The sequence below is a fragment of the Onychostruthus taczanowskii genome, unplaced genomic scaffold (assembly GCF_017590055.1).
Source record: "Onychostruthus taczanowskii isolate IOZ18803 unplaced genomic scaffold, ASM1759005v1 scaffold69, whole genome shotgun sequence".
Lineage (NCBI taxonomy): Eukaryota > Metazoa > Chordata > Aves > Passeriformes > Passeridae > Onychostruthus > Onychostruthus taczanowskii.
In genome coordinates, this window is record NW_024504676.1 from 3,617,166 (window position 1) to 3,633,075 (window position 15,910).

A 15,910-nucleotide genomic window follows, 5' to 3' on the forward strand; every position below is an offset into this window, starting at 1 on the left:
TGTAGCTCTGCTGATGCCTGGATGAGTCTTCCACAGAGTCCAGCCTACCTATCCTTTATTCCAGCATTGCCTCAGCTCTGGTCTGACTATCACAAATGGAAAGCTAAGTGCAGCCAAGCTTCATCCTGTTGTAGCTGTGGATGTTGCCTAGTGCTTCCTGTAGACTTCTCCCACACCTTCACTGGAGGACAGGCTTACCCTACACACTGTCCCTTCTAGATTAGGGACAGTGCTTGTTGCTCTCTAGATCTGCTCCACCTGAGCCTCAGCTCATTCCCTGAATGTTTTGTTTCCTGGTTTAGCCCCACTGCAGCAAAGCCACCCTCCAGGGACACCATTAACTCAGCTGCACTCTGTCCTGTGCTTTGCAACCAGCAGTATCCAAACAGGAGCTCTTCTCCCATTTCTGCACAGCACAGCCAGGCTCACCCGTGCTCTCCTGCCAGCAGGTTTAAAGGGACCAGTCTCCATCTCACTCAAGGCATTTATGGAATAGCAGACCATGCTGTGAAACAGTTAAGTGCTGATTTTATTCCCAGTGAGAGCAATATGCTCAAATGCATCTCTCCAAAACTGGAGGAAAGAACAAATACCTTGTTGGTATCCATGAAAATTACAAACAATAACATATGACACAGAATACAAGAGAAAATGTACATTCAACAGAGCACTGCTGACTTGAACCCAGCATGAAACTTGGGGCAGCACAACCTAAGAAACCAGATCTGTGGAAGTCCCTAGGCCCAAAGTGACAGCTCAAATCTGCAAGTCCTTGTCCAGTGCTCTGGACTGGACAGTAAGCACTCTGTAGCCTGAGATGCTGGAACAGCCTTAAAGCAGAACGATTTTATGCCTCTTTCAATAATACTGATGGCAGGTCTGAAGCAGCATCAGGGAAGCCACCAATGATTCTTCAGGAGGGGTAGAAAATGCCAGGTTTTATCCAACCTGCAACAGCACGCTGACTTTGCACGTGCAACCTGGCATTTTTAAACACACTTTTGTTTTTTCAGACTAAGAACAGCCCTTTAAGTAATGTTTAGAGAGTTATGCTGAATTCAAACCTGTCTTGAAAGACTTGAATTTATTAAATGACAGCAGTCTTTCAAAAAGCTTGCACTGTCATTAGTGGGTCATTAACTGAGGGACATTATGAGATGGGGAAGAGAAGGGCATCTCAGTAATAAATCATTGAGCAGCTAAAAAGCCACAAATGCTTCCAGCCTTATACATGATATTCAGGCTGAAAAACTGGGAAGTTAGCTCACCATGGTTCATGCCAAACACACAACAGTGCCTTATTTCAAGCTGGTCAGACCAGTTTTTAAAATGCAAATTAAAGTAATGCTTTTCACCAAACTTCAGGAGGGGTCACACCTTCACCACTACACAGTCACATTTCACTGGGAAGATGTGAGGACTACCCCTTGGAAACTACAAGGAAAATTTTAATTTCACTTAAATTAGAGTCTGTCACAGAACAGGTCACGGATTTTTACTTTTTTGTATAAAACAAAACTGGAACTTTGTCAAATATCAGCAGTATGTAGGTGTCATCTAAAAAGGTGCTTGCAGGTGCAGCAGGCTATTTGTTTCATGATAGCTTCTGGAGCAAAACAAAAAAAAAGAGTAATTTTTCTAGAAATCAGTTTCTTCTTTCTTCCCCACAAATACTTAGGTTTTGTTTGGACTTAAGGGAACTGGAAGAGATTTGGAAAAAAATAGAAACCATTTTCATGGGGAATACAGTTCACATTTTCATGTGAGCAGAACACATCATTGACAGAAATGACTGAACAGTCCCCACCACATCACAGGCCTTCAAAACATGACTGCATCTCCACTCTCCTATCAAGCACTGGAGCACAAATGGACCCAAAGGCTCACACCCAGTGTTTCCAGCAGTGTTTCCAGTTTCAGGAATAAGTTATAAATAAATACAAGTAACATGAGTATTAACTCATCAAACACTACTTAAGCCACTACTCAGCTGACAGACAAACACTCCAGTCTCTAAATTTCTCCACATTTCTGAAAGCTAAAGCTGAAGGTCACAAAGTGGAAGTAGAAAAAAGGTTCATAAATGCACTCTAAGCTTCCTGGGATTGGCAGAAGTGGCATGTGAGTACAGACCCGAGAGAATCAATGCCCAGCTCCTCAGGAAGACGCTGGCCCTTGAGGAGGGAGCAGCCCTCAGGCGCCATCACTCTGGGCACACAGAGGGGTCCCACACAAACCCCATTTTTCTCTGCCAGGTGCTACATCATAGCTATTGCAGAGTCCTCAGTGCTGCTCTCCTGCTCCAGGCCCAGCCGGCGGATGGACTCGCTGTATTTCTGCCGGCCCAGCTCAATGATGGCTTCAACCTCATCAGCGATGTCCTGGCGGCCACTCTCCTTCATGGCTGTGATCAGCTTGCTCACACAGTCAGGATCCTCTGAGTTCTGCTGAGCCCACGAGAAAAGCATGTCCAGGATCTGCTTATTGAGGTCCTCTCTGAAGAAAGGAGGAAAGACAGAAGTTACCACCATGCTCTCCTGAGTAGCAAACCAAAGAGACCTTACCTAAGTCCCAGCCATGGCTAGAGCCTTAAAGAAGCCATCCAGACACACAAAGCACTCAGTGGGCCTGCCTCTTTCCTACCCAGCCTACAGGAGTTGCAGTTCCTGCATGAATGTTTCTCTACAAAATATTGTCCTTATAGAAGTATCCAATTAAGGCATTCTGCTTTTGAATATGACTTCCTCACAGGAACATTAGGTTGATTATAACAAGTCTAATTCTCTCCTACTGTTTTGGCTTTTCAGTCAGACTGCATGTCCCGTGATGTACCACAAGCTCTTTTTGAATAACAATGATATTCAGAATTAAAGCCATAGATCATTTCTCTTTGTAAGAGATGGAGTCTGGCCAGGAATCTGATCATAGAACAAAACAGGAATGCAACTCAGCTGAACTACAAAGCTCATCTGGTTTGTTATTTCCCAATTTTGTTTTTCAAACAAAAAAGCTTTATTTTATAATGGCAAGAGAACATAATCAGCTTTCCATTATAAAAGGTATTATTTTCAGAAGAACCATTAGTCAACCCATCTTTAATCCAGTGAAACAATTACAGTGGAAGAACTTTCAACCAGCCAAGCATTGATTTATACTATTACACTGCAGATAGATGGACAGACATATATAATGCATCACTGTTGATTACTGTGTCCTATTCTCACCTGTTATTGTATCCTATGCGCTCAATCTGCTGGTAGGTCAGGCCCAGGTTGAGGCCGATGCTCTGCCAGTCAGCTCCCACGCGCCTAGCAATGCTCAGCAGGTTTGCCTGTGTCAGGTACCCAGTCTCAGCATTGCCCAGGTTCAGGGGAGGGAAGGAGAAGCCATACAAGGGACCAGGGTTCTCATCCCACCGGGGTTTCAGTTGCTGTGACACAAAAAAGAGAGAGAATGAACAGTCTTTCTTCTCATAGAGGAGAGTGTCTGGCCACTCAGTCTCCACAGTGAAATCTTCCTTCTACTGGGGAAAAAGGAAGTACTTGGGGCTGAAAGGTCAGGCTGTAAGAAGCAAGGAGGACTTACACTGGCAGTGACCAGCAATGCTCAATGCCTCAGGAACATATCAAATTGTAATGCTCACAGTCATAACTCACATCAGAAATTTCCTTTCCTGCATTTACAGAGCAGTTTAAAATAAGCCACATCCCTGGAGCATATGTGCCTCAGCAGTAAGAGAGCACTTAGTGTAGGTTTGTAGTTGAGGTTGCGTGTGTCAGAAAGGGATGTGAGATCATCACACGTGATCGGAAGGGAAGTATTCAGCCTACCAAGGTATTTATTGTTTTAGGCTTCTCAAATGTCACTTAAATTCCGTAAGCAAAAGTTGCATTTCTCACTGTAACCTACAGCTCAGCCTTTACAGCTCACAACATAATACCTACACTCAGTGTCTATGTTCAAATCCAGCACAACTACCTCATCCTCTTCCTTTTTTTTTTCCTGCTGCATGAGCTGTGCGACTAAGAAATTTATAAAAAAAACATTTCCTTAATTATAGCAAGCTTCCTTGCTACCTTCTCATTTATTCAAAGGATCCACCCTCTCTGACTCTCTGACCAACCACCCAACAAGCCTATGCTTGAAAGGCAAGATGAGCAGGAGAGGTGGAAACCACTCCCAGCTCTTCATGTTCTTGTTTCAGAAGAGCTCGCTCACAGGGAGTGCAAAATCTCCACCATGACACGGCTGGGCAGCTATTTCTTGTAGTTATTCATTGCATGCCTTCTCATGGAGGAAACAAAATTAGCTGAGCAGGAATGCCATGCTCTTACCTCATCTAGATTAATTTTTCTGTAGGAGACAACTCACAGGCAGTTTGATGGGCAGAGTAGCAAGCCAGAGGGAGTCTGGACCTTTTCTCCTCCTGCTGGCATCTTCAGGGATGCTGTCTGGAACTGCCCCTCGGTAGAAAGAGACCTTTGCAAAGAGAAAGATTGCAGTGAGACTCTGATTCAAGCACAGTGGCCCAGCCTATTGGCACCATGTCTTTTCCATTTGGGAAAGAATGAATTCAGCATTCTCATCGATCCTCAGCCCACAAATATGGCCTCTCAATTATGTGTAACTGGGAGAAGCACTGAGGTTCTGCCATAAAGGCTGGACTTTCTGCCAGCACCCCAAAAATTAATGGCAGGAATGTAAGTCAGACAGTTAAGTGATGAGTGATCCTTTGAGATTACACTTCTTGATTATTCAGAGTTTAGTCAGTAAAATGCAAAGCCAGAGAAAGAGGGTAGGAAAAGAGTCATGCCCAGCACTCAGAGATTATTATAATGAGTACTGTAAAAGCAATGATGAAGGAGGAAACAAGAAGTCGGTGTAACTGGTTGTTCACCTGGCCTTTTACAGCTTGGCCTTTTCTGTCCACAGGGGAGGTCACATAGATTTCCTTCATGTTCTTCAAGTGGGAGTAGAAAATAAATGAGAGACGTCCATCCACACAGTCAGGGCGATCTGTGCAGAGAAGCAGGAAGCATTCAACTTGTGGAGAAAAAGCGTGCAGAAGCAGATCAGTCATAAAAATAAACCCACCTGGCTATTGCCCTCTGCAGGCTTACAAGAGCATGAGAAGAAATGAAAGTCTGCAAACAGCACTTCCATAAGGAAAAGTGGATAGAAAAGTTACGTGACCAGAGAATGTGACAAGTTCAATGTCCAGGGGCTGGCTGCTGTGAGTAGTGGGGGAGCTGGAGACAGAGAGGAATGCCATGGAGGAGTACAACCCACAGCAGAAACACATCTAGGGCCAGAGCAGGACAAGAGGGAGGGAGGTAGGAGCAGAACAAGCCCCGTACTGCCATACCCATATCAATGCTGATGCCTCGCTCAAAAGCTGCAAAAAACTGCTCTCCCTCAAACATCTCCACCATGTCAGATGGCTCAGGTCCTCGATAGCGGTCCTGCAGCTTCTTCAGCACTGGGTCAACCTGACAAGGATGACAGTGTTTGGTCAGAAACACATCTGTCCCCCAACCCATGTTCCTCTCACCTTCTACAGGAAAGACTAATTTACATGAAAAGGATGTAAACAAATGAACAAAGCCCATTAAAAAAGCATTAGCACTGTCTCTGTCTTTTTAACAGGTCTTTTTAACTTCAAAGACATGGAGAGATTTACTTGCAACCATATGCCACTCACTATTCAAATACATTTTCTCTGCAAAAAGACACATGCTACAACAGCATACAGCTGAGGACATCAGAAAGCTTTCTAGCCTGTGATCACAGTGGCAGTGCAAGAGTCAGATTAGATTCTTCTTTCTATTCGTAACAATAAACCTCTCTCACTCCATGACCATTCCCAGCAGAACTACAAACACACCCAAACAACCATCTCACTCTGAGTGTCATTGATGCCTCATCTGGAGACAGTTTTAGCTCAGAACCCAATACAAAAAATCCTTGCAGATGTTTGTGCCCACAGGTCACTTTAACACAGGAGCACAGGTAAAGAGAAGGAGCAACCAGAGCAGAGAATTAAGCAGAGCTGGATATGCAGCTCAGTAGTGGCACCTTCACCTCACCAAGGTGCACTGCCTGCCAAGGGACATGTTCTCCACAGCTGTACACTCATGCTCACACTAATCTGAAACAACACTGCTGAGGGCTGATACCCCTAGGAAGAGGCAGCAGAAAAGAATGTATGAGCACTTCCCTTCTCCTTCCTGACAAAACCAGATTAGCTGACACTCATCCCATAAACTAACCTGATGTTGCATTAAAGCAGACTAAGGAATGCTTATATGTTCTGTTCCAGGGCTTGAACTGAGAACAGCAAGGAACATAAGGAAAACTACCATTTCTAACTACTCCAGCTGAAAACAAAGCAGTGCTGCTGCCCACACCACTAGCTCATGTCAGACAAGTGACATGTAAACTTTGACTTAAATTTAATCCAACATGTTTTACCTCATGTTTGCTGGATGATAATAGCATACACATGGCCAGTAACTGTGGTTCAGCTGATTTTAGCAGCCCAGTCCTCAGAGTTTGCAGGGGAGGAAATCAGTGCATGACATTTACCACTGCATAGAACGAGTTTTTTTCTTCCCCCAGTTCCCTGTGAGTCAGTATCACACCACCAACAGAGTGGTGACACTGCTGGTCACCCTTTGGTGCACTGCTGCCTTTACATCCTACAAAGGGAAGCCTGGGAAGCTCAGGAGCAAGGCAGTGCAACCCAGATCAGACCTTGTGCTTGGGGACACACTGTAGCAGGACTTGCTCGGGATCCCTCTTCCTCTGCAGCGCAATGAAGTTCACCTGGTACAGACGCAGCCGCTCATAGACCTTCTTGGCAATGCCTCCAATGTAGGTCTTGGTGGTGTACCACAGCCAGTACCTGGAGACAAGGAATTAAAAACAAATGAGGGACCCCACCCAGAGAAAGGTGCCAGTGTCACACCCACATCATTGGAAAGAATGACAGGTAGAGACAAAGTGCTACACTGGGCCTGACTTGTAAAAAGAAAAGGGAACAGAGAGTTAATGTCATGGCCTCTGGTCAGAGTGTTGGAAAAGCAAGGCAGAGGAACATCCCATCTTTTCCTCAGGACTAATCTTGCACTTACCAGGAGAAGTGAGTGACTTCAAACACTGCATAAAGATGGGTGAATTCCAGCGCCACCTCACTGGTGATGTCATTCCAGGTTTGGCCCTCCAGGTCACCATGGAGAATATGCAGCCTTGACCGATCCAAATTCAGCCCTAAAGACACCAACGGTCACAAGATGCTACATGCAGCAGAAACCTGTATTCATGACTTTACAAACCCAGCCACAGGTTTGGGTGATTTACATTTTAAAGCCATCAAATAAGGGTTCACAGCCTTCTCTTCAGCATCCAGGACTGAACTTTGGTCAAAGAAGAGCAGCAATAACAAGACCACACTATCCCATTGCTTTTGGGATATTCTGGGAAAATATGCAGAGTTAAAATGATAGTGTGCTCATTCCCACCAATAGATTAATTAGACAATTCTCATCACTAAAATCTAGGGTTATTAATTAAGTTCTATCTCTTTCTAATGTACATCTAGCAGACTTTTCAATCCTGATGCACTTCAGGCATACAAATACCAGGTAGTGTTATAATGAAGGTCATGTATTTCTTTACAAGAAAACCAGGAGAGGTCAAAGAAAATAGGAGTAAGGACATGCAGGGTACTCAGCAAACAGAGGAATCCTTGGCATGACTGAGGCTGTTTTTAGCAGTTTTCAGAGTGGGATGTGGCTCAGCATACAATCATATATTTCTAAATGCAGTGGCTCAGCACCTGATTCATATGCAAAGAAAAGAGAAGGCAGACCCCTGGAGGCAGCACATTCATTTCTTCCTTCAAGCTCTTCCCAATCATGAATCAAACAAAGCCCTTTTACAATGCATCTCCTCAGTGGGCAGGAGTGCCTCTCCAATCCATCACAGTAAAACCAGCAGTTAAAATACACAGTGGTTTGGCAGAGAAATCCTTTTGCCAAGACCATTCTCCCAGCTTGTCTGGTCTGTGAACCCCAGCCCTGATCTGATGGACCTGAACTACCTTCAGCTCCCACCGCTCTGCACCCCCACAGAGTCAGCAGACATACCTTGCTGTTCCTGCAGGGAAAGCAGCAAGCTTTATTAACAACAGGAGAGGCAGATAAAATTCTCTCTTGCCATTTGTGGTTTTCCAAATATGGCATTTCCCTTTGTCAATTTTGGGAATAAGCTGACCTGTGACCCCAGGTGGAAGAGGCAGCTGAATTCTCACTGGCTTGAGAAAATCCACCGTGGAGTCCTGGGAGAGGTAGAGCAGGGGACTGGCTCTGCACTCTGCATGGGCTGTGATTTCCTGTATCTCTTCTGCAGAGACTGGCAGCACCTGGATGTGGCAGACAGCACAGTGAGCAGAGCAGTCAGGCACCAAATTCCCACACTGCTCACTCAGCTCCTCCAGCACCCAGCAGGCAAATGCTGCTCTTGCTGCAGGGCCCGTTGAGAAATAAAGCACAGTGAACTTCAGCTGAAGTCTGGCAACCTGTCAGGCTGGGATGGACTTAAAGTATTAAAGTATTACAAGAGCATCTAGCAGCTCTACAGAACAATTCATTTTAGTGGGGTGATTTTAGAATTAGATCCACATTAGATTCTCCCACCACCCCCAATTCCCACTGAGCTGTTTTGTTAGGGTCAGTTTTGCAAGGGAAAAAGAGGCAAAATCTTTTTGTGCTCCCTTCATAGCAGCTACTCACTGGTCTGCTGGAGATCCCTTTCCCACACAGGGCAGCACAGAGCATGGCCCATGTTGCAGGGAAGTGAAGAGAAAAGGTGATATGAGATGGGTCAGCCCATGAAGCATCCTCATCTAGACAAGAATTACCCTAGGGCAGACATCTCTGCTCGGCTCTGTACTGAACAGGAGAAAACAGCTGCACCAGAGCTCACCAAAAAGCATGCATACCTGCAGCTTGACACTACGAGGCTCTTTGGTGACTCCAGGAGGAAAGATCACTTTGATGTTTGGATCCACAGTGGAAAAGAGTAATGTCCCCTCTACTGGCACTTTGCATTCATTTTGGACAAGTCGAGACACAACAAGGAACCAAGAGAAGTGAAGGACACAACAGTGGGCCACACACTTCTGTGACAGAGGAAAAAGAAGAAAACATATAGGCATATAACTTTGGAAAATGAGTACCAGCCAAGCAGAAGAAAGTACTAAATCAGGGAAGAAACATGGCAGGATGCAACTCATCAACTTCAGGAGGCACACCTCCATGAGAGAGGAAACCTGGAGCTGAAATCCAGTACATTTCATAGCTGCTGGTCAAAACACAGCTCATGAGTTGTTTCAAATAGGTTCACTCTTGGCTGGACAGAACCAAAGAGGGGAACAGGAGCAAAGTGTGCCACTGGTAATTTCAATCTGCTCACCTTTGATTTTCTCTTCTGTTTCACTCTCGTTTTCAGATCATTCCAGCTCTGCCCACTGAAGGTCCGAACAACCACCTCATGCTGGTGAGGGGTTTGAGGTGAGATATATGGCATCCAGATCTGCACCTCCTGGCAAAAAAGCATTCCTGTGAGACACCAACTTAAAGGATAAAACCAAGGCCAGCTCTGCTCTGTGGCTTCCTATGCAGATGAGGAAGGGCAGAGCATGGCCTGTTTGCAGGGAATCAAAGAACCTGCTTGCCCTGCAGTCTCTGGGGAGGTGACAGAAAATGTCAGGTCTGCTATGGACTGTGATGGTAGGAAAGGTTCAGCAGCTTCTGAGCAGAAAGGGCAAAGCAACTTTTGCAGTGAGTTGCTGTCAGCCATGATGGGGCTGGTAGGTGGTGTAACTACTCCCCAGCTTGAATGCAAACCACACAATCAGACTTTTAGAGAAGGATGCAAAGCATTCTCCTTTCAGGCTAAGGCCAGGTGCTGGACTTATCCTCTGGTAGAACAGGGGGGTTGTGAGTGAGAAAGGTTATAGCTCAGATCAATCAGGAGCAGTGGGGAAGGCAAAGGTGCCAGGTCAGCACAGTATCAGAGAGGCTGGCTATGTCCTTTCTGATTCTCTGCAGCAGGGCTTCTTTGAGAGGCAGTCCTGCAGCTACTTAAAAGCACCAGGGATGGGAGTAACTGTCTCACAGGCCCCACAAGGCGCTCTGAGAAGACTCTACCGACCTACTGCAAAGGCAGATTCATAAGGAGGTGACCTGGGTGTATCCTCACCTGCTGGAATTGGACCCCATGAGGCTGCAGCTCCAGGACTCTACTCAGCAGGACATCGTGGTGTCTCAGCTTTACCCACTGCGGATCCGGTGTGAGGGACTGGAAGTGGATCTGCAGAGGAGCAGAGGCAGCCCCCAGCGGAAAGTAGAAATGGATGCCACAGGCCAGGACCACTCTGCAGCCTTCAGAGGTGACAGTAAAGCTTCCAGAAGACATGCATGAATTTATGACATTGTGCAGTGACTTCAGCCCTCCAAAAACCGACAGAAGAATCTCATACTTGTGTTTCACTGGCCTACCAATGCTATAGGCTCCTACACATTTCTGCAATACCCACCATGCACCTTGTCTGTAATGTAAGTTCTTAATAACAGAGGCTTACCTGCCCTCTCCTGATGGAAGGAAGATTCTTTTCAGCTTTCTGGTACTGGATTTATCTGTGGCAATAAGAAGATTTGGGTAGGAGAAGCAGACAGAGGTTACTTAAACCAAGGTAAAGAAAGGCTGAGCAGTTTTGGCTTAATCCTAATCTGACAGAAGTCATTAATGGAATCCTGGTCACACTGCAGTGGGCTCCAGAACACACTGCAGCAAGAGGATGGCATGTGGCCTCGAGGTCCCAGGACATACTGAAAATGCTAGCTCTCCTCCAGGGAAACTCAGAAGCAGAGGGAATTCAAAAATATTTCAGTTTACCTCTGCAGCTATCAGGGCCATGTTTTATTGCCTGGGGCCACCCTGAGAATCAGTGCTTGCTCTTGTGAACATGAGCACCTCTGGGAAACCCTGCTCAGATTCCTGCTCATTTCATCACCTTCCTCTTGGACTAAGAGCTGCTCCTCTGCAGCCTGTGAACCTCAGGAAAGAAGGAGGTAACTGCACAGCAGAATGACCCCTTGCTGCTCTCTGAGGTTCTAGCATGAGCCACCACAGCCTTAGGGCCATGCAGCAAGTCCAGGAACTGGTGCTCACCTCTGCTAAAAAGGCTGGACCCCTTTAGGGACCTCTCCTGATCTGTTTCCTGTGAGTCCCATTTTCACTTTCACTGTGAAACCCTACCAAGAAAGCCCAATTCCAGGGACCACTGAGCGCTTCAGACCAGGATAGGCCTCATAAGAACATAACTAGAACTGTCTGTATCCTTACAACTTAATAATTATTCCAGAGAAATAAATGCTGATCTGATTCCCCCCTGCTTGTCTTCTCTAACCCAAACTCATCTACACATGCTGGGCTGAGTGAGGGAGCAGCTGGGCAGAACACACAGCAGCAGAAGCCTTGCAATTACCAGCCTGCGGGGATGGCTCTGTTTCTCCCAAGGGATTGCCCCGGACGTGCACGAACGGCAAGGTCTGGAGCTCAGCAGGGATGGCACGGAGGCAGTTGTTCTGCAGATCAAGTCTGGACAAGTTGGGCAGGCTGGCAAGAGAGGCAGGGACTGTCACCAGGAGATTGCTGTGGAGATGCAGGCGACGCAGAGACTTCAAATTGGCTGCAGGTTGGAACAAGAAGTGACCCCCCATCCGTGCTGTTAATTGCATCGCGTATCAGCTCAAACCCTCGCTCTCTCCTCAGCCCATGTAAACACACACATAATGAGAGAAAAGCACAAAAGCTTAACTTCCCTTTAGCTCACAAAATAAATGAGTGCAAGGAATTAGCTGAGAGGCAACACAGCCTCCTCTGTCCTCTCCTTTTTAGCTACAAGTAACAGCATCCAAAACAACCTCAGTCACTAAGTAACACAGGACCCAGGAAGCTGGGCAGCAGAAGCCAGAGCCCAGTTCTGTGGACTGGTCCACACTGGACAGTCTGATTTCAGGCCCAGACTCTCATCCCATCAAACCTCAGCGCTTCTGCTACCCAAAACCAGCCAGGCCAGATCCTCAGTCACTGTAAATTGTATTGAAATCTCAGCAGTGTCGCTGATTCACAGAAACAGAAAGTGTGGTTCAGAGAGTTGTTAATGCTTAAAGGCACTGACTGAACCAAGCATGATCCTTCTGGAAAACCCTTCCTTTTGGCTCCAGTATAAAACAGTTTATGCTAACAACTCTGGGGATAGAGACCAAGGGTCTCAGAGATTGTACCAAAAGCTTGGCAAGCCCATGTCCTTCTCTTCCCCAATAAAATACATACCTAGGGAGTCTGGGATGCTCAGTAAGCGATTCCCAGAGAGATCCAGCTCTGTGCAGTTGTGCAGATTCCCAACTTCTTCAGGGAGAAATTCCAAAGCATTTTCTGAGAGATCCAGATCCTGCAGCATTGACAACTCCCCAATGCTCTTAGGTAAGTCTTTCAGCTGATTTTTCATTGCAGAGAAGAAAGACAGTTTGCTCAGACAGCCAAAGTCCTCAGGAAGTGTCACCAGGCTGTTGTGGCTCACCAGGAGCACACGGAGGCTGGGGAGGTGGAGAATGCAGCTTGGCAAGGTGGAGAGTCTATTGAAGCTGAGATCCAGGTGCGTGAGACACCTCAGGGTCCCAAAGTCTGGTGGCAAGCTTGTCAGGGAGCCATGCTGATAGGAACCAAACTCATCCCTAGCATGGCCACCTGGGTGGAGGGAAATGGAAGAGGTCAGTACGCTACCAGGAGAGCTCACCAGCCTCATGTGAGACTCAGCACAGAGATCCACAAGACTGGGAGTTACTGATAGCAATGAGCAGCACTAATCACAAAGTACTCAGAGAAGTGAGTTTTCTGTTCCGTGCCTCAGTTTCCTGATCAGTGAAAGTGAAGAGCTGTTATGAAATCAGGAGAAGCCACAGTGAACCAGTACAGCTCTGCTAAACACATCTGGAGTCAAAGCTCAGAACGAGCCAGGCCACCCCACACATTTACCACACTTCAGCAGGGTGGCCCATATACCTCCAAGATCCCACCCCCCTTCCTCACTGCTTCCTCACTACCAGTGGCCAACACACAACACTTTATGGATCAAGGAAATAGTCCTTGTCCTTAAGGATTTATCCATGCTGCTGAGAAGCAAACAGCCCTGCGGACTGAAACCTGCCCTTGCAAAATTGGAGGGCACACCTGAGAAAAGAGCAGTGAAAAAGTGGGAAGGAAAAGTAGGCAATTCAGTATTTTGTAGGGCAGACAGCACAGAGTGGGAAGAATGAAAGTTCCCTATCCCAGCTTCTGACTCTCCAATTACAGAAGGGCTGCACCCCTGGAAAGTAACTTGAGCAAACAAAAGAAAACTTCCAAACTTTTCCACTCGTTCTTTGTTTCATACTCCTTCTCTACTGTCTTCTATTTATAGCCATATACAGCAGAGGGCACCAAACATTTTTTTATGCTGCATAATGGTACAAAATGAGAACAACCAAACAGGCACATTGCACTTTGTACATAAGATTTTACTGAACTACTTTATTGCACTTCAGGATGCTCAGGGTGTGTGTGCATCTCACAAAACAAGACTGATAAAAGGTACTGCTGTTATTGCCACTTTACTAAAGGGGGGAAAGACAAATCAAATTATTCACATGAGAAATTTGTGACAGATAGAGAAACAAACCTCACACTTTTCAGTTTTCAGCTGGAACCTTGAATTCTGCCCCCAAACACCCCTTTTGTTCTCATTTACTTTTAAAATTCTACCTCCCAAAGAGCAAATTATTCAGTCTGAAACAGAAACTATACAAATTGTATTGATATCCTACCACAATAAATAGATGAGACAGTCGACAGTCAAAGAATGATCTAATATTTATAGCTCTAACAGTTATTTATTAATTTGCCAGTTAATTTGCCAAATTACAAGCACGCCCTGTGTCCCATTTTAGATAAAATGTTGAACAGCCTCTTCTGGTGTGTCTTGAAATTTGCTAAACCTACAGTCACTGACAGTAAGCAAGGATTAAGCATGGATTGATTCAGGCAGAAACACAACAAAGACAGCTTATTATAGTCTCAAAAATGAAATAGGGGCTGAACATTCACCAAAAAATTCAACACCTTTCAATCCCCCTCTTCTTGCATAACTGCGAAAAAGCTCTTCTTCTAGAGAATGGCTACAGAACATGCTTCAGCATCAACCCAATGAGACTCCAAAAACCCAGTCCCCAGGCAGCTGTAAAAACAAAAGGAGGAAATAAGAGTCCAGAAGCTGTATCTTTTTGAAATCTGCATTCAGCTCTGAGCAAGGCTGAGCCAAAGCTGAGCTAAGGGGCACTGGAACAAAACACTTCCAAGGGCAGTTTGTCCTGCAGATGTGGAGAGAAGGATTAACAAAAAATCTGAGCCCAGAAAAGCTGGATGGTGATGGGCCCCGGAATTTACCTTTAAGCACCAGGGATTTCAGGTGCTTCAGATGAGGAAGGTTGCCCAGGGTGGTGTCAAGGAGGCAATCGTTGCTGCTGAGCCGGAGGAACTCAACCTGGACCAGCTCTCCCTGTTGCTCCTTGAACAGCTGGAGGAAACGGCGGCAGCCGTCAGGATAAACATCCAGGTTCAGTCTGTTGTCAGCAAGGCAGGAGCCAGCGAGGGCAGGAGCCCCCAAAGTCCCCTCCCCGCACTCATCACTGAGCCCCAGCAGCTCTGCCATCTTCTGCATCTCATCCACAGGGTCCAGACATGCTCTGACTTGCCAGGCAGGCAGGCACTGGCAGCACCACAAGGCAGCTGGGACAAGGAGAGGAGGAAAGATGGCTCTGAAAAAGAACATAGGTGCACAATGAAGGCTCCTGCCCCAGTCCAGAGTGGCTAAAAACAGCTCATAATCACAAACAATATGGTAGGAAAGATTATATGCATGTTACTGAAAGCTTTGGAGGCAAGGAGCAGAGAAATGCAGCATGACAGATGTCACAGAGCCTTCTCTTAGAGAAAACCTCTGAATTTTTCCAGCCAGCATCTCAGCAGAGAATGGAGCAATTATGCATCATCAGAATAAAGACCAATATTAACTTTAAAGACATAAATGTAAATGCCTATGCCTAATGCAGATTTCAAGGTGCCTTAGTAGGAAGCTTTACAAGTAGAGAAGAAAACTGGGGCAGGGAGTGCTGAGCCACAAGCAGAGCCCAGAGGTGCCTAACAGACTGTGACAGGTCCTCATCAAACCCGGTTGTGAAACCCAGTGTCAATGAAATTAAAGCAAGTGGACAAAGGGCAGCAGAGAAAACGTGTCAGGGCCAGCAACAGGGTTAGAAAAGGCATGTTGGTGGTGCAGGAGCAACACCTCCTGAGCTGGCAATTAAACTAGCTCATGGTGTGAGTATCAGGAGCTCTTTGTAAACCCTGCCATGGACTGAATTGGTAAATAGAAGTTTTCCTTTGAGTGATGCAGAATTAGAACAAACTTGGCTCCAATGTCTGAGGCCAGCAAGCCAGAAACAAGATAATGCCCCAGCAATACCCTGAGGAGCAGTGCTTTTACTGTTAGCCTGTGGGACATGACAGCACTGATGTTCCCAAGGCACAGTCTGGGGGAGGCATCATCTCCTGAAAGGGCAGAAATGTCTCACCCTGAAAGGACAGAAATGTAAAGGCAAGAAGAAGAGGAGAGAGGCAGCTTGCAAACTGTGCTGGGTCCTCGTTGAACCCGGTTTGTGAAACTGAGTGCCAATGGGATAAAAGTGAAACTACTGCTTTAGTATAAAGGTGAGCATTTCTTACAAAGACGTTGTGCACAAGATGT

General features: G+C 46.1%; 1 protein-coding gene across 1 annotated transcript; it reads right to left on the reverse strand.

Moving 5' to 3' along the window:
• Nucleotides 1-623: 623 nt before the first annotated feature.
• PIDD1 (p53-induced death domain protein 1) lies at nt 624-14,890 on the reverse strand. The gene is made up of 15 exons (XM_041421155.1): nt 14,551-14,890; nt 12,403-12,816; nt 11,552-11,755; nt 10,646-10,700; nt 10,264-10,465; nt 9,475-9,603; nt 9,002-9,181; nt 8,275-8,422; nt 7,134-7,269; nt 6,754-6,904; nt 5,366-5,489; nt 4,898-5,016; nt 4,372-4,479; nt 3,225-3,430; nt 624-2,496 (listed from the first exon to the last, which is right to left on the reverse strand). The coding sequence occupies exons 1-15, from the start codon at nt 14,822-14,824 to the stop codon at nt 2,259-2,261; spliced, it is 2,688 nt and encodes an 895-aa protein (XP_041277089.1). The 5' UTR covers nt 14,825-14,890; the 3' UTR covers nt 624-2,258.
• Between the last annotated feature and the right edge of the window lie 1,020 nt (nt 14,891-15,910).